The sequence below is a fragment of the Bos taurus genome, chromosome 3 (genome assembly GCF_002263795.3).
Source record: "Bos taurus isolate L1 Dominette 01449 registration number 42190680 breed Hereford chromosome 3, ARS-UCD2.0, whole genome shotgun sequence".
NCBI classification, from domain to species: domain Eukaryota; kingdom Metazoa; phylum Chordata; class Mammalia; order Artiodactyla; family Bovidae; genus Bos; species Bos taurus.
Genome location: NC_037330.1, coordinates 93,466,006 through 93,485,004, shown reverse-complemented (window position 1 = coordinate 93,485,004; position 18,999 = coordinate 93,466,006). Strand labels below are relative to the sequence as shown.

The 18,999-nt window shown below is 40.3% G+C and overlaps 1 protein-coding gene across 1 annotated transcript in view; it reads left to right on the top strand.

The window, feature by feature from the left end:
- ZYG11A (zyg-11 family member A, cell cycle regulator) overlaps positions 1-17,747 on the top strand; it is a 61,776-nt gene extending 44,029 nt beyond the window's left edge. The window contains exons 5-14 of the mRNA NM_001205891.2: positions 1,261-1,437; positions 3,938-4,002; positions 4,532-4,631; positions 4,725-4,778; positions 9,419-9,580; positions 9,656-9,700; positions 11,870-12,064; positions 13,822-13,883; positions 14,429-14,526; positions 17,584-17,747. Coding sequence (NP_001192820.1) covers positions 1,261-1,437; positions 3,938-4,002; positions 4,532-4,631; positions 4,725-4,778; positions 9,419-9,580; positions 9,656-9,700; positions 11,870-12,064; positions 13,822-13,883; positions 14,429-14,526; positions 17,584-17,747 — 1,122 coding nt within the window. The remainder of the gene's footprint in view (positions 1-1,260; positions 1,438-3,937; positions 4,003-4,531; positions 4,632-4,724; positions 4,779-9,418; positions 9,581-9,655; positions 9,701-11,869; positions 12,065-13,821; positions 13,884-14,428; positions 14,527-17,583) is intronic.
- The last annotated feature ends 1,252 nt before the right edge of the window (positions 17,748-18,999 follow it).

The window sequence follows — 18,999 nt, the reverse complement described above, 5'->3', positions numbered from 1 at the left end:
AATTGAATTAGATATTCTAAAAGTCCTTTTCATATCTATGTGAGATTTTGTGGGGGTTTTTTTTGTTGAAAATCATGTTTGTTTTACTTTCTATGTATTTATATTGCAGATGATGGCAATTACTTGAAATCCTAAGAGCAGTTTACAATATAGAAAAAAACAGTTTCCATAGAAGCAGTGTATACTGGCTCTGAGTTTATGTAGGTGTCAAAGTAAGGGGTCTGGTCTTTCATTGGTTCATAATCTCAGGGCTCATTTGTATATCAGCAGACTGGTCTCTGAGGAGGGGAGGGATCATTATCCCTATTTGAGAGACAAAACAGATCATGTTGTCCCTGAATGTTGGAGCAGGTATGGTATACACTTGGTATAACACCTTCAGTTTAAATTTATTTCTAGGTCTACACAATATGTCTTCTATTAATAGTTACCTTTCTAATGTTAGGTTTTTTGTTTGTTTTGTGGCCATGCCTCATGGCCTGTGGAATCTCAGTTCTCCAACCAGGAATTGAACCTGGGCCACGGCAGTGAAAACACAGAATCCTAACCACTAGTCCACCAGGCAACTCCCTAATGTTAGGTTTATCACTTTTCAAATTCAAATTTCTTCCTGCTCTTTTGATGGATTCATCCCATCTTTTTGTCCACTTTGTGTTTTTCTTTATCATGTTTCCCTTCCCTCGTAATTTCTTTTCCATTCCACCCCCACCTCCATTTCCTATCCAGATCCTATCTGAGACCCTGCCTAAATGTGTTCTCTGAATGAAACTTTTGACTTCCATACCAGAGATGATTGCTTGCTGTATGACCACCTTAGGCAGCACTTTATTTATACCTCTTTTGTGGTGCTTTTTTTCCAATTTCATCTTTTGACATCTCTTACAATGTTATTTGTTTATATACCCTATTTCTTTCATAAGGCTTTATGCTAAGGAGTAGGATATAAGTGATTCCTGTTTATTTCCCCTGTAGTGCTTATCATAATGCCTTGGAGGGACTGAGGCTCTATAAATGATTGTGAAATCACAGATGAGGAAACAGGTCCAGAGGAAGGAAGTGAGTTACCTAAAGTCACACAGCAAATTATTGACTGTGTTTGGGTTAGAAGGTATTGCTGGTGTCCTAAAAAATAAATGGTGAGGATGGGAAAAAATCTATTACTTTTTGTCCGGATAAGCAAGTATTTTTGATAACACAGAAATAAGACTGTGTAAAGAATGCTAATGTTGTCATATACCACTAAAATAAATTCATCTTCAGCTTGTGGCTGTAGGAATGAGGAGTCATCCATTGGATTTGCCAGTGCAGTTCACAGGCAGTGCTTGTGCCCTCAACTTAACACGCCAGGGCCTGGCCAGGGGCATGCCTGTTCGTCTGTTGTCAGAGGTTACCTGTCTACTTTTCAAGGCTTTGAAAACTTTCCCCCATTACCAGCAGGTAATTTGATTTTAATATTTGACTGTGCTTCTTACTTGAGGACAAATACATGAAAAATATGTTTTATTTAGTTCTGATTTTTCATCCTGAGAGAGAGAAGGAGGGAGGGGAGGGAGGGGGGAAAACAAATGCATGATTACTGTAGAAAAAACAAGAAATATAGATAAGTAATATGGTTTAAAAATGTTGCATTTATCAGAAAACAGCTACCCAGAAACATCTACTGTTAACACTTTGGTACATCCTATAGGCTTAGCAACATGTGTGCAAATTAAATTGAATTGAGTCATAGATCTAAATATAAAAGCTAAGTCATAGGTCTAAATATAAAAGCCATAAAACTAGAATAAAACATCAGAGTAGGCAACGTTTTCTTAGGATACAAAAAGCACACTTCATAAAAGAAAAATAATAAATTAGAATTCATCAAATTAGAAGCTTCTGCCCAAATACACACAGAGACATTAAAAAATGAAAAGATAATCCAGGACTGAGAAAAATGTCCATTACATATATATGACAGAGGACTTTTATCCAGAATGTAAAGAACTATTAAATAGGTAACACAAGATAAACAAACCAATTTTTTAACAAGGCAGAAGGCTTGAACAGACACTCCATGAAAGAAGATAGTGCAGGTGACAAATGAGCACTTGAAAAGATGCTCAGTATCTTTATCTATCAGGGAAATGCAAATTAAAAGCACATTTAGATACCACTGCACACTTAGGTGGGCTTCCTGGGTGGCACTAGTGGTAAGGAATCTGCCTACCAGTGCAGGAGATGCAAGAGACACGGGTTTAATCCCTGGGTCTGGAAGATCCTCTGGAGTAGAAAATGACACCCCACTCCAGTATACTTGCCTGGAAAATCCCATGGACAGAGGAGCCTGGCAGGCTACAATCCATGGGGCTGCAAAGAGTTGGACATGACTGAGTACACACCACAGCCTCACAGCATAGATAGCCTCATAGATAACACTGCACACCCCCTAGATTGGTTGAAATTTAAAAAGTGACAGTATCAGGTGTTGACAAAAGTGTACAGAAACTGAAATTCTCATATGCTGATGTTAAGAATGAAAAATGATAAAACCAATCCAACAGTCTGGTAATTTCTTTGAAAGTTAGAGATATACCTTTCATACTACACAGTTATTTCACTCGGAGAAATGAAATTATGTAGCCATATGATGGCATACACAAATGCCCATAATGTCTTTATTCATTATCCTCCCAAACCGAAAACTTAATGTGTAGCAACAGGTGAATAGATAAACCAATAATGGTATATTCATATAAGGAAATACTACTTGGTGATAAAAAGAAGTGAAGTACTGATACATGCCACGTGGATGAATCTCAAAAAACATTCTATGCTGAGCAAAATAAGCTAGACATGATAAAATAGATACTGTATGACTTTATGTGAAATCTTAGAAAAGACTAATTAATGACAGTATGATTTTCTGGGGTTGAAATTTGCAAGTTGGGAATGGAGTGGAAAGTGTCACAGTGGAACTTTTCAGGGTAATGGAAGTATTTTTTATGTTGATTGTGGTGGTGGGTAAAGTTATACATAATATTTATAAATGTGTCAGATCTGATTGAAATGTATACTTAAAGTTAAAATGGGAATCAGTCTATTAAAATTACAGTAACATGATCTTTCCTCACTTAAAAGAAATCTGTATTTCCACTTTTTCTTGAAAAATTGGATGATCCTTCTCAATTCAGTCTGAATTCCTACATGGCCATCATTAGTTGGAGCTGATTAATAACTGCCACCATAAAAGGGCCTGAATTGTCCAGTTTGCCATAATTCCTCCCTCTGCCCTGTTGTTTTGCATTCTGCCGTCTTCATTTGTTTATGTTACTGCCTAGTTCCTGTTGGCATTTCAGGTTTGCTCCCCCTGCTTAATACACTATGCTGCTGTCACGGCAGTACATGCCACTGGCCTACTCATGGTCTTTCAAAGAGATGTTACAATTTTTTATTCCTATAGCTTTCCTAGAAGTCCTTTTCTCTCTCCTAGTTCAGTTCCTACTAGTCGTAGATAGAAAGTAGAAGCTCTGTCACAGAGTTAGTTATGAGATCTGGTTCAGACATAGTCATTCATTAGCTGGGCCAGGCTTCTAGGAATTGGTTTAGATTGACGCACAGGCAGGCAGCTTCCCACATAGATCCTTCTAGGGTTCAGGGGGAACGGAGACTCCCTCTCTGCCAGAAAGGAGGAAGATTACTCTTTGGGCAAAGGTAAATGTTTAGAGTTTAATAGTAAGATTGATACCAGAAACTATATAAACCAACTATACTTCAGTAAAAAATAAATTTAAAAAACTATAAAAAAAAAATAGTAAGATTGAATGAAGAACTTGGAAAGGACCAGGTATGTAGTGGGCGTTCAATAAGAAAAGCTTAGAAGCTTCCAAATGCTTAGAACCTTTGTTTAGAATGGGTGTACATTTGCTCATAATTATTTTTCTTTATTCCCTTAAAGTTACAGAAGAATTGTCTTCTCTCCTTAACCAATTCCAGGATTCTTATGGATGTTCCATTCGACAGGCAAGTATAAAATTAGGTGATCTAATTTTGGGGTACTGACCAGTATTATTCTGAGCTTTGTTGTCTTTTGGTTATTAGCCTAGCAGGGGTCTGACTGAGGTTGCGATAAAGCGTTTGGGGAGAATGTTCTGTTCAGAAGTACTGTAGTTATAAATGTTGTCTCACAAAGTGTGAGTCCATTTCAGGGCAGTGAGTGATAACATAGGTGCTAGAGGGTTAAATATCGAATCAGGTTCTAGCTCTTCCATTATCCTTATGCATGTCAGATCTTCCTGGATCAGGGATCAAACCTGTGTCTTCTGCATTGGCAGGTGGATTCTTTACCACTGAGCCACCAGGGAAGCCTTTCTCTACCTTTTTGCATACTCTTTTCTTCTCTTCTTTTTGCCAAACACTCTTGGTTTTCATAGCTGAGTCTTTATAAGTCCACAAGTATTTTTAAACAGGATTTGCTGGGGAGGCTGAGTGATTTCTTAACTTCTCATGTATAGTTTACCACGTTTATTGTGAGAAAAATACTGTTTTTTAGGTTCGATGCTGCCAAGTTTGTTATGAGATGGCTTGGTAAGCATGAAAGTCCCAAGATGCAAGCCATGGCAGTGAGCATAACCTCTATTCTAGCCCTGCAGGTATGTGGTTGCTAAATGCAGACCTCTTTCTCTAGTCATAGCGGAGCAGTGATAGAATTTGAAACATTTTACTTTCTGCTTTTTTGTTTCTAGCTCTCACCTGAGCAAATTGCACAACTCAAAGAGGAGGTTTTCATGGCAGTTAAGGTAGGTTGTCACTTTTAGAACTTTTCAATAAAAGTAACAGTTTAAAAAATTAAGAACAGTTTAAAAGTATTATAAAATGAACAGTCTGTGGGACCTGCTACCCAGAAGAAGCTATTCTCTACTCTTCAATAGCTGTTTCTTCTGGTATTTACCTCCATATTTCTAAATGAAATGCTTATAACTGCAGCTGTTTTTTGTTTTGGCTGTGCTGCCTTCGTTGCACTGTGAGCATTCTCTAGTTGCGGCATGTGCTGTGGGGGTTTTCTTGTTATGGAGCTCAGCCTTAGGAATTGTGGCATTTGGGCTCTAGAGCACTTGGGTTCTCTAGTTGCAGTGTGCAGGCTTAGTTGTTCCATGGCATGTGAGATCTTAGTGTACTCACAGCTCTCCACCACCACCAGAGATTGGATCCATGTCCCCTGCATTGGAAGGTGGATTCTTAAGCACTGTACCACCAAGGAAGTACTACAGTTTATTGATTTATCAATTTTAGATGTTACCTCCTGATTCTGCTGCTGTCAGTTCAGTTCAGTTCAGTCACTCAGTTGTGTCCAACTCTGTGACCCCATGGACTGCAATACTCCAGGCTCCTTGTCCATCACCAACACCTGGAGCTTACTCAGATTCATGTCCATCAAGTCAGTGATGCCATCCAACCATCTAATCCTCTGTCACCCCCTTCTCTTCCTGCCTTCCATCTTCCCAGCATCAGCATCTTTTCCAGTGAGTCAGTTCTTCTCATCAGGTAGCCAAAGTATTGGAGTTTCAGCTTCAGCATTAGTCCTTCCAATGCATATTCAGGACTGATTTCCTTTAGGATTGACTGGTTTGATCTCCTTGCAGTCCAAGGGACTCTCAAGAGTGTTCTCCAACACCACAGTTCAAAAGCATCAATTCTTCATGGTTAGTTGTTGCAGCCTTCTTGGTGTCAGATCCTTTGTTCTTGAGGTCAGGTCATGGTGAGGTAGCGAAGTTTCTTTAAAACTCCACCAACAAATGTTACTCTGTTTTATAAGAAAGGGCAAGGTCCCTAGGCAAAAATTTCACCCTCCAAGATCCAAGTCTAGCTATGAGGCGGGGGTCCCTGCAGGGGTCAGTTACCGTGCCACAAAGCATTGTCCAGCACCCAGTCTGGGTTCTCTTGCCAGTGTCCAGGCCTGGCTGAAAAGGTGCATCTTAGTTGGCATCTCCCTCAGGGCCAGGTCTCCAGACCCTGCCCAGTTGGCATCTCTTAGGGAGCCAGGTGCCCTAGACCCAGCCATTCCTCAGCTCCTCAGGCTGTCCAAGTGGTAGGGGCTAGGTCCCACAAACTGCATCCTATACAGACTGCCACTGCTATTAGATCACAGAGGCAGGGATGGGGGAGAGGGCCATCACCTCAGGGCCTGGCTCTGCCAGTGTGTGGCCTTGGCAAGGGTTCTGTGTCTCTGTAGAACACAGGCCTCAGCCTGTTCTCTGGGCCCCCCACTGATGCACGGCTGGGTGAGCTGGAGGCTCCAGGGAGGAGGCAGAGATCCACCTCTTACCTCACTCTGCACAGGACGACCACCACTCTGCCTGCCATTGGTTGAATGGTCGCTCATTGGCAGTTGCTTGCTTGTAGGAGGGGCCTATTGCCCTGCCGACCAGTAACTGAGCAGGATCACTAAGGGTCACTCGCTGACAGTTGCTGAGTTTAGGGAGGGGCCCACTTCACCACCAACCAGTGCCTGAGCAACCTTTAATAGTCTTTTGGTAACCATAGTCTGGTAAGGGAGAAAGTGGGGGCTAATGGCTACAGCACTGGCTGCATGCTGAGGGCTGTGCACAGCCGTGCTGTATTACACTTTCAGGTCTTGCAGCTTTATTTTTGTGAATTCTCTAGATATATTCTCTCTTGACTGTATAAAATATTTGAGGTGGAATTATAACAGAGTGCTGCCAAGCACAGATCTTAGCACGTGGCCATCACTGTGTACTATTACTGTACACCCTGTTACCAGCCATTGATTGGTGCTGCAGTGGGCCCTCCCACAAGTGGCCAACTGTCAATAAGTGACCATTATTGGTCCTGCTCAGCCATTGGTTGGCACCAGGTCCCTCCCACAGGCAACCAGCTGTCAATGAGTGACCATTAGTGGTCCTGCTCAACCATTGGTTTGCACCAGGCCCCTCCCACAAGCAACCAACTGTCAATGAGTGACTGTTAACGGGCCTATTCAGCAAACAGTCAGTGGAGTGGTGGTCATTGGGGAGAGTGAGGTAAAAGGTGGATCGGGGTCTTCTCCCTGGGGACCTCCAGCTTACCTGGCCTTGGGCCCTTGGGTAAGCTGGGAGGCTCAGGGAACAGGCTGGGGGCTGTGTCCTGCAGGGCTCCAGAACCCTCACCAAGGCCACCTATTTGACTTTGCCCAGGCCTTGAGGTAGTGGTGGACCTCTCCCCTGTCTCCACCTCTTGACTTAATGGCAGTGGCAGTCAGCATAGGATGCAGTTGGCGGGACCTGGCCCCCACCATACAGGTGGCCTGAGGAGCCTGAAGGCCAGTTGGGCTCCTGGCTTCTCATTGATGATGGCTGGACAGGGTCTGGGGACATGGCCCTGAGGGAGTTGCCAACTGAGATCTGCTTCTTCAGCCAGGATCTGGACCTCAAAGGCTGAAGTTTTTGCCTAGGGACCTAGCCCTTTCTTGTTAGGACGGAGAATAATATTTGTTGGTGGAGATTTACAGAAACACCTTACCTCACCATGACCTGACCTCAAGAACAAAGGATCTGATACTAGGTCCCTTGTGGAAATGGCTGTCTCTTTCCTTTTACATGATAGTCTAGCATGTTTGAAAGAAAGCATAAATACTAGCTCAACTTTGATCTAGAAATATTCTAATATGAAATGGTATGTTGGAATCTGTTAGTTTTTTCAAGATGTTAGGACATACGATTATAATACTAGTGTTATCCTCTAGCCACAGTAACCTGCTCAGTGGCATAGAACAGACGGTTTTTCCTCTAGAATATCTCCCCACTCCCCTCCCCCCATTCCCTGTGTCCTCATTCCTTGCTTAGCTGCCTTATCCTCTTTTTATTCTGGTCTCAGTTTAGATAGTACCTTTGTATGTGTTACTGAGTGCAAGCACAAGTTTATTCTGTTTGCCACACAGCAGGCCAATCAGGAGATGAGTTGATGGAACAGAAAATAATTATTTTAATTAGATAACTAGCAGACCAAGAAGATGGCAGACTAGTGTCTCAGAAGCCATCTTGCCCCAGGGATCACCACTCCCCTGGTGGTCCAGTGGTTAAGAATCCGCCTTGCAGTGCAGAGGAAGTGGGTTCAGTCCCTGCTCAGGGAACTAAGATCCCACATGCTGTGGAGCAGCTAAGCCAGCATACGGCAGTCAGTGAGGCCTGGCACCACTTAGAAGGTCCTTGTGCCTCAAAGAGCCCTCATGGTGCAACAGAGGTCCTGCATGCAGCAACTAAGACTTGATATTGCCCAATAAATAAATATTAAGAAAATTATTTTTAAAAGAACCAAACCCATCTTACCCAATCGTAACTGAGATAAGATTTGGACTCCTTTTATATACAGGAGGGGAGAGGGGCTCACTTGGCACTGACCAGTGGCTGAGCAGGATCACTAATGGTTGCATGTTGACAGTTGCTCGCTTCAGGAGAGGGGCCCACGTTGTGCCAACTGATGGCTGAGCGGGGTTGCTATAGCTTGCCCCTGCCTTGCTGCCACAACACTCTGAGCAGAACAGTGCGACATCAGAAAGCGGCCAGGTCTGAAGAACTTCCAGATCACTCCAGCATGTTGTAACTCTGGTTGGGGCGAAGCACAAGGCGCACAAGCAGTGGAGACCACAGTGGCTACGTGGAGGCAGTTGACACGCCCATCCCTGGGATTGCTGTCTGAGGCAGGGGCGCTGTGGGTTCAGCCCATACTGACTTCACTGGTCAGCTCGTGACTGATGAGGTGGCCCAGGTGCGAGTGTCCCCAGAGTGGAGCTCTAGCCTGCCCAGCTGTGCGGTGGGTAGGCGGCAGGCATGGACCAGTGGGGTCTGTGTCGCTTCGTGCAGAGAGGTGCAGGGTGGTGCAGCAGCCCCTCCCTAGATGGCTGGTGCCAGGGATGGGGGAGGGAAGGGCCCATCACACTTTGGGAAGGCTGCTGTTACATTTGGAGGTTTCTCACACCTTTTCTAAAGAAAATTCTTAGGCTTTTAGGTGTTTCCTTCAGAGCATTTACCAAATCTTAAAATTCTTTTATTTAGTTGAGAAAAACCAATTATCTTTTTTTTTAATCTGTCTCTCTTACCTGAATATGTGCCTGCCTTCCAAAAGGTGTTGACTAGATACTCTTAACACATGAATAATGGAATAGCTAATATGTACTTGATTATGAGGTTTATTAACAAGCATGACAAACTAGATTAAGTGATTATTAAAATTTAATATTTTTTTCTTTTGAACCTCACAAAAACCCTAGGAAATAGGGGTAACTCATTTTACAGAGAGAAGGTAGGAACCAAAGCTATTAAGTGGTCAGACTGGGTTTAGAACCTCGGTTTGATTCTAAAAACTTTTCTTAACCATTGCTTTCCTTATATTGGAAACACTTGAGTCAGTCACCAGCGTGTCTAACTCTCTTTTTCTTTTTTAGGAACTTCTAGCAATAGTAAAACAGAAGACTGCTGAGAATCTAGATGACGTCACCCTCTTGTTTACTTTGAAAGCACTTTGGAATCTTACAGAACAGTCTCCGGCTATTTGTAGGCACTTTATTGAGAATCAAGGATTGGCGATCTTCATCCAAGTCTTGGAGGTGGGAAGACAGGATTGAGTTTATCTGTAAAGTTATTTTCTTCATGATACAATAACCTGTATATTCTTTTCACAGACTTTTTCAGAGACAGCAATACAAAGCAAAGTACTTGGTCTTTTGGTAAGGTGAATTGTTTTGAATTAATTGTAATTAATTAAACAATAAGAAAACTAACACTTATGTGTTACCTACTATGTGCTAGGCACTTTTGTAAGCAGTTTACATTAACTTGTTTGATCTTCACACCATCTCTATAAAGTAAATACCATTATATATGAGTCAGCTATTGCTGTAAACAAACTACAGCTTAAAACAGCATCCATTTTATTTACTTGTGAATCTGTGGGTCAGCAGTTTGAACTCAGCTCAGCTGTGCACTTCTGCTGGTCTTATGTGGTTACTCATGTCACTGCCGTCGTCCATCAGTGGCTGAGCTAGACCTAGGTGCTCCAGGATGATCTGACTCTGACCTCTGGCAGTTGGTGCAGGTTGTTAGCTGGGCCTGGTGTCTGTATGAGCTTCCTCACTTGGCGGTTTCAGGGCAGTGGTAGACAGCAAGTCCACTGCACAAATGCTTCTTCAGTTTCTGCTTATGTCAGATTTTCTAATGTCTCACTGGTCAAAAGCAGGTTATACAATCTGGGGTGTTTTCCAACAACCACTTCTCCAGTTCTCTGACAGGAGCTAGATGTCCTACAGTTCGATTCAGCTAAATTCTGTCACTGACTGTCAGGCATTAGCATCAGATCCTGAAAAGCTCAGTTCCACAAGTCTGCCTCCACTTTAGTTGCCAACTGTTAAGTCCAGAGCTACTCCTGCTTCTGATTGACTTTAAGTTGAGGGATTCCACAACCCTTTCCTCAGGTTGTAATTTGCTAGAATGGCTCACAGAACTTGGGAAGGCACTTTATTTGATATTTCTAAAATATATATTTATTTGACCGTGCTCGGTCTTATTTATGGCATGTGGGATCTTCATGTGGCGTGCCAGATGTGTAGTTGTGGCCTTGCGGAATCTAGTTGTAGTATGCAGACTCTTAGTTGCAGCATGTAGGGTCTAATTCTCTGACCCGGGATCAAAATTGGGCCCCAATGCATTGCGAGTGTGGAGTCTTAGCCACTGGACCACCAGGGAATTCCCAAAGGAAAGATTTTTTTTGGGTCTGTGTCCCACATGGCATGGGGCAATCTTTATTTCCCAGCGAGGGATTGAATCACTGCTCTCTGCAGTGAAAGTGTAGAGTTCTAACCACTTTGTGTTCGTGCTAAGTCGCTTCAGTCATGTCTGACTCTTTTTGACCCTATGGACTAGCCTGCTAGACTTCTGTCCATGGAATTCTCCAGGGAAGAATACTGGAGTGGGTTGCTGTGCCCTCCTCCAGGGGATCTTACCAACCCAGGGATCGAACCCATGTCTCTTCTACAATGGCATGCAGGTTCTTTAGCACTGGTGCCCACCTGGGAAGCCCCCCTAGCCACTGTACTACCAGTTAAAGTCCCCTGCTATTTTTAATTTATTATAGATACAACTCAGGAAAAGTCAAATGAAAGAGATATGTTGTCTCCAGCAAGAAACTCTTATTCCTGCAGCCACAAGGAAATGAATCCTACCAACAGTCCGAGTGAGCTTGAAAGTAGTCTCCCCACCCCCACCTCACCCATTGGAGCCTCCCGATGTGAGCATGCAGCCCAGCCAGCACTTTGACTGCAGGCTCGTGAAACCCAGCTAAGCAAGGCCCATACAAACTGTGAGAGGAAAAATGTGTGTTGTTTTAAGCCACCAAGTTTGTGTTAAATTTGTTACACAGCATCGAAACTAATATAGTACATAAAATAATGAAACTACTACCTGCCTTTCATTGTTACCGTTAAAACTGACGTAACATACAGCAGGCCCCAGGAATGTTAAGTTTTTGAGTCAGACCTGGATTTGTAATCTACTCCAACCAGTTGTTAGCGATGTGAAGCTGACAAGTTAGTCTTTCTGAGTGTCAGACTTTGTAGGACTATCAAAGATTAAATGAGATGAGGCAGATAAAAAAAGATGTAAGATAAGGCAGATAAAAAAGACATTTCAGTCTAAGCACAGTGCCTGGCACTTAGTAAGTGCTTCCTCAATGATTTGTTCTTGCTAATCATGTTTATCATCAAGGGGATGGGTTTGTAGTAGATGTGAGGCTAAATCAGAGGGAGGAGCAGGGACTGAGTGTTCTTATATGTATCTGAGCTGAGCAGTAAGAGAGGGAGAGGAATTGATTCCTGATATTCTCTACTCCATCTGCCCCATAGAACAATGTGGTTGAAGTCAAAGAACTCTTTCCCAAGCTGATTACTGAAGATATGGTAAAGCATATCAGTAGCTTGCTCCATAGCAAGGACTTGGAAGTCAGCTATTTAGCTGCAGGCATCATAGCCCACCTGACATCTGACAAACAGCCCTGGATATCCTGTGACCTCCAGAGGACAGCGCTTCTCCAGGATCTGGTATAAGGACTGTTCCTCTTTACAAAATCCAGAGTCATCTCTTCTTGCAGAAAACTTATTTTTCTAGATCATAAGAGTTTTTGAAATATGTGTTAATTGTAGAAAATGGGAAAGATAGAGAAGAATATAAACAAAACATTATAAATCATCCACACCTTACCACCCAAAGCTAACCTCTATTAACATTTTCTGCATTCTTTCTGATACTTCCCTTTTATAAAATTAAGCATGCAGTTTATATAGGTTATTTCCCTTCTGTTTCCCACTTTCAGCTCTTTTTAAAGCTGTTTCTTTTGGTGTTTACCTTCTTATCTCTAACATACGTTGGTATGCCTGACTTTGTAGTTTTAGACATTGTCAGTTTATTTTCCACTTAGGAAAATGAAAATTCCCAGTGCACACCCTTTCTTATACTCCAACTATATGTCTCCTTTCAGTACATTTAAATGTATTCTGTCCACGTCAGCTTATTTCCCAAGCCTCTGTTTTTGTTCCATCTGTTAGATATATTTTGTATATCTGTTAGATCCCAGGAAGTTCCTTTACTGTCGTCCTGAAGATTCTCTTTGCTCTCTCATGTTGGATTCCCTGTTTCCTGGATTGCATACCTTTCTATTCTTTGGTATACTCCCGCATTCTGTTGGGTCATATCCTCTAGTAGCTTCCTAAGAGATGTAAGAAAAGAATTGGAAACCTTTTATATTTGAAAGACCTTTATTTTACATTCACCTTTAGTTGATCAGATGGCTGGATATAAAACTCAAGTACTGAAATACTTTCCTTTCACATTTCTAGGTCATTGCTCCATTGTTATTTCTTGGTATCACTGTTGAGAAGTCCTGTGCCATTTTTCTTTGGAAGTTTTAAGATCTTTATCTTTATTGTTTGGAAATCTCAGTGATGTGCCTTGATATGAGTTTATTTTCATCTGTTCCACTGGCTACTTACTGCTCTGGAATCTTGTTTTCCTTCAGTTCTAGGAGATTTCTTTCTATCCTTTTCATTCCTCCATCCCTTCTTCCTCTTTTACTTCCTTCCTTCCTTCCTTTCCTCTTTTTCTCCCTGCCTCCCTCCCTTGCTTAATTCCTATTCTCCTGATTGAAAATCATAAGGTTGGCTTCCAACAGTCTAAACACCCATAGAAGGATAGAGTTGAGGGCAGGGGCACCTCAGCATTTAGTATTTAGTATTTTTCACTTTAGCCCCCTGTTTTTAGCATGGTACTTCCAACCTCAATTGTTCATGGGGTTGCCCAGTCCAAACATTTTTGTAAGGGGTGGTAGAGGAGATCTGGTAGTCTTGATTCCTTGGTACTTTCAACCAGTCCTCCTATTTTAAGCCTACCTGTAATCTCACTTCCTGAAGTACTTTGTATGCCCAGTTTTTAGGTCTGTTAGGGGTTCTGTTCAAAATGGGTTTGTTTTTTTTTTAACCTTCCCCAGTGCTAGACCTATTAAATCATTTGCCATTTTTCTTCTGCTTTGTTTCATGTGTGTTTATCTTCTTTTAAACCAGTTGTACTGTTCCATTCATGCTCAGTCTTCCATCTTTAAACAGAAGTCCCTTTCTGGTGTATTGTTTTCCACATGACTTTCTTCATATTCTACATATATAATGGCTGTCTAATTAATGGTTGGTTGGTTAGGTATACCTAAATTTGAGTAATCCTCAATTTTGAAAATTTATATTGTTTCATATGTATATAATTATAAATGACATGAAACAATACTAGAATCTTGATTTCTCTTTTTGTGTAGTATGCAACTATCCAGAAATGGCCAAGTTCAAGTTGTAAGATGACAGCTTTGGTTACTTACAGGTAATTTCGTCATGGTGTAGTACTTCTCTTAAAGCTTGTCCTTAGTCTCCTCACTCTGTAGAGGCCATGGTATAATAAAATATTAGAATCAAATAGCCTTATATTCAAATCTGATTTCTTTGTGATACTTGTAAAATCACTTTAAGAAAATCTCTGAGACTTAGTTTTTGTCATCTGTAAAATGAAGCTGACAGTGTGCAATATTGAGGGTGGAATCAGTTTTTGAATGTATAGTGTCTAACACAGAATATAATTTCTTAAATGCTGCTGCTGCTGCTAAGTCGATTCAGTTGTGTCTGACTGTGCGACCCCATGGACTGTAGCCTACCAGGCTTCTCTGTCCATGGGATTCTCCAGGCAAGAACACTGGAGTGGGTTGCCATTTCCTTCTCCATCTTAAATGCTAGTTCCAATTATATGCTCAGCAATACATCTGTCTTAATGAAGAATTGACTCTGGGAGTGGCTGCGGGGATGTTGAAAATATTACTATATCCCTGATGTTAGCCTGAGTTCTGAAGAAATATCTTCTTTGTACTTACTTAGATCCTTCAAGACATTTTTTCCGCTCCTTGGCAACTTCTCTCAACCAGAGGTTCAGCTCTGGGCACTATGGGCCATGTATCATGTCTGCAGTAAAAACCGTATGTATTTAAAAATAATTGTTTTTTAGCTATTTTTTTGTATAAGGATTAAGTTCAAGATGGAATTTTGAAAAATTGTTCTCTTATGTCCTGATTTTAACCCTTTTTAAGAAGAAACTAAAAAGCTTTTGTATTAGTATAAAAGATGCTACAGAATTATAATTTATTTGGGGATGGATGGTAAGCAATATAGAAAGTGAAAGTGTGCTCCTGCTCCTATTCCCCACAGGCAAGCACTATTCATTAACTATAACTATCCTTCCAGGTAATTTTCTGTATATATGCTATAGTTATTATATACTGTACGTGCATATGTTTTTAGACAAAATGGGCTCATTCTGTGTGTGGTATCCTATAACTTTCTCTTCACTGAATATTTTATCGTAAGACTATCTTTCCTATAAGTAATACATAGATTTGCCTCTTTGTAGTGGTTTGTGGGAGACTGGGGGGCCAGATGTCAGGAGTTGTTTCTCAGGAAATTAAATGTTTTTCCACATTTGTTGCTTTAAATTCCTCTTGGGAATTCTTGGCTTTTTTTCTTTGCTAAGGATTATTACTAAAATTTTTGCTTGTATTATAAAAGAATCCTAGACTTTAACTCTGTATAAAAGAATTAGAGAATTTGTATTATAAAAAGGATTATAGACTGTAATTTTATGCTGAAAAATCTTAAAGGTATAACTTTTAGAATTAATGAAATGTTTAACTATCAAAAGCATAAACTATCTTAAAATAGCTTTAACAAGTATTGGGGCCTATGTACTAAAAACTCTAGGAAATAACTTATAGACTGAAATAATTATGGACATATTATACTCCTCAGTTCTTTTCTATTCACATATATAATACAGTTCAAGTGAATGAATACAGTAAATGATGAGGAATCTGAAGATTATTCTAAAGCTAAAGTGGCAGAATAATTAGGAAAGAACTGATAGAGAAAAATGGTTTTTAGGAGCTTGCCCTAACACTTCTCTTTATTTTTGGCTACACCCACAGCATGTGAGATCTTAATTCCCCCAGGAGATATTGAGCCTGGGCCCCTACAGTGGAATCTTGGAGTCCTAACCAGTGGACCACCAGGGGAAACAAACACACACACACAAACACTGTATATATTTAGGAAAGATACATATGTCTGATGATTAAGAGAACAGACCCCAGAACCAGACTATTTGAACTTTACTCCCTGTTTTTCCATTTACTAACTGTGGGAGCTTGAGCAAGTTACTTAGCCTTTCTGTGCCCCAGTTTCCTGATCTGTAAAATAGGGATCCAAGTACCTGTTTTATAGGACTGTTAATGAGAATTAAGTGAGTTAACATTTGCAAAGCATTTAAACATTGCTTGGCTTATAGTATTAGCATTTGCACATAGTATAGTATTAGTACAAGCATAGTATACTTTGTGAGTATAATCTGCAGAGCTGAGTCAAAATGTTATGAATGTTTATAATTTTGTTGGGTATTGCTAAACTGTCTTCCAGAGAGTTGATTACCAGTTTGCATTCCCATCAGCAATATATGAGAGCTTGCAGTTTCCTTTTATTCTTGCAAAACTTTTAGTTGAATTTTTTATCTTTGCCTGTCTAAGGTGAAAGTGATTCTAACTTGACATTTTAAGTAAGGTTAACTGTCTTTTCTTACATTTGGATTGTCTGTTGGTTTCCTTTGCTTATGGTTGTTTACTGGTTTTTTGTTTTTTTTTTTTTTAATCTTTTTAATTTGAAGGAACTCTTGCAAATATTTTTTTCCAGTTTATTGTCTTGATTTTATTCATTGTTTTTGCTAGTCATTGTTTTGTTCTATGGTGTCTGGATTTCAGATCATGGTTATACCTTACAAAATTGATGAACATTTTCAGAAATTTTCTTTTAAAGTATTACCCTCCAGCTATTCTCTCTGTTCCTTTCTTATAACATTTATCAGAAATATCTTATATCTTCTCTCAATCAGTCCTACATATCTTGTTACCATTAAAAAAAAAAGTATCCATGTCTTTGTTTCTTTTTATTGCATTCTTGGTTGTCTTAGTTGTGTGTTTTTTCTCTTTAAGATTTTTATTCATGTGGATGGACCATTTTAAACTCTTTATTGACTTTGTTACAAAACTGCTTCTGTGTTTTTTTTTTAATGGTTTGTTTTTTTGGCCATGAGGCATGTTAGCTCCCCAGCCAGGGATTGAATCCATGTCCCCTGCATTGGAAGGCAAAGTCTTAACCACTAGTCTACCAGGGAAGTCCTTAAATATGTTTTGGATCATGGTTTCTGTGTTTAATTGACTGTTTCACTGATTAAGAGAATCTTTTTCAGACTGAGTTGTGGACATATCCCTTTAGTACAGTTTTGTATTTGCTTCTGTCAAGTGTTCTGGAGGTTTTCCTGGGATTGGTCTAATCCTTATATTAATTTCTCAGCTCAAGGATTCCAAGAACATTTAGGCTAACCCTGTACCAACTTCGGTTGAGATCCCAACTTGGGACTCAGGAAAGACTTCTCCCCAGAACCCAGGCCAAGATAGACATGTTTCATTGTCTTATCCCTTGTCTCATCTGGCCTTTTGAGGGGCCAAATTTATGCATTATTTTTGCTTCTGACTTCCTAAAGTTAAAATTGAAATTCCTAGATTACTGAAACTGACAGTCCCTTTCTACTCCAGAAAAGTTACAGGTGAGGTTACATGAGCTTTAAGTGCTTTTTTTTTGCTCTTTGTGTCTGACTCCTTGACAGTTCCTTTACTTTGTACACTCAACCATGAATTTAAAATTTTTCAATTATATTTTATCCAGCCTCTGGTATTTTTAGGTTGTCTAGCTCAGCATACTGCCTGAACATGAAATTTTTATTATTTTCGTAATAGAAGAAGTTCTTATCCTTTTAGCTAGAGATATTTGAAGCATAGAGTTGTCTGGAAATAAACTTAATAAAATAATCATCCGTTATCAAATTGCATAAGCCGAGCATTATTGGCATCTTTAAAATGATGAATGTGGTAACTGGGAATATTTAAAATACCAACTTGAACATCAGGTTTCTTTGCTTGATTTTCTTTCAGCCAGCAAATACTGCAAAATGTTAGTTGAAGAAGAAGGATTGCAACTTTTGTGTGACATCCGGGAGCACAGTGAGGCAGACCCCCAAGCACAGCAGATCGCAGCCTCCATTGTAGATGACTTCAAAATGTACTTTATAAATTACCAGAGGCCCTCTCTCTGTTGAAGGCCCTTCTTAACCTCAGGGCCTCAGAGGTGCTACGTCTTCAGTATCAGGCCTTCTGCTGTATCAGCAATCAAGTGTTGGATTGAAACAAGTTGTCGGAGTTTGTGAGCTGACCGCCTTGTTGGCCTTTTGGGGGATGATTTTCTGTAAGTTATAAGAAGTTTGGATTTGTGTGATAGCCATAATCTCAAATCAAGTTGGAATCATTCTCGGAATACCTTTTCAGTAGTTTTGAAAAATCAAGCCCTAGACTCTGTGGGAAGACCTGTAAGCTTTTGTTCAAACAGCTATGCCAGTTAATTTTCTTTAGCCCTGACCAGTTTCTAACTGAGTATTGTCACAGGAAAGAAAAAAAGAAATACCTATGGGGGACCTCTGTATTTACGTTAAATTTCATGGTTGAAAGAATCTCCTGAGTTGTTATTCCTGGCTATATGAGGCCTTTGGAAAAGAAATGCATGAAAACGTTCTAGGAAACATGTGTGTTTAAATGTATTGTTTGGAAGGCAGAACCTCTATTGGAGGGAAGGGAAAAATTTTTTTTAATATATACCAAATTACCTTCCACTTGTTGGGTGGAGGAAAGAGAAATACATTTTTATGATTTTTGGATAGTCTACCTTTGACCTTTTTTCCTCCAACTTTACACCTTAGACTGAATGAGCATAATAACATTGTGGGTAATTGGTGCTGGTGGGGCCTGGTCACAGGACTGAGAAGTGTTTAGATGAAAGATTATATAGCGAGTATAAATCTCAATCCCTCAGATTTTTAATTTGAGTGCGACTGTGACCAAAACAGAGGAAGGACTGTGCCAAAGATTTAAAGAGGTGCTCTTACCTAACTTGGATGAGAAAAATAATGAGCTTTTCTGAGAACCAACCTCAACCTCAGTGTAAGCTATGAAAGGCTTTTGTTTGTGTCCTCTGCAAATGTGCTTTATGGAATGAAGTCCTTCCTCACATTATTGACAGTCAATGAAACATGTTATGCCAGTCATCTAAATTTTTCGAAGAAACAATTTTTTTAAATTGGTAGCTTATTTTAGTATTAGATTTTTATACTGTAAGCTGGCCAGATTCTTAACCGGAATGCCCCATATCGTCTTTTGAAATCAAATGAGGTTTATTCTTATTCTAAATTATTTTCTCAAACTATTGCTCACTGGTGTCCCACTGGATAAGGGGAATTTGTGACCTGCTTCCTTCAACGGCCCTGAAACTCCACAGATTTTCTCATTCACTCTTGTGCA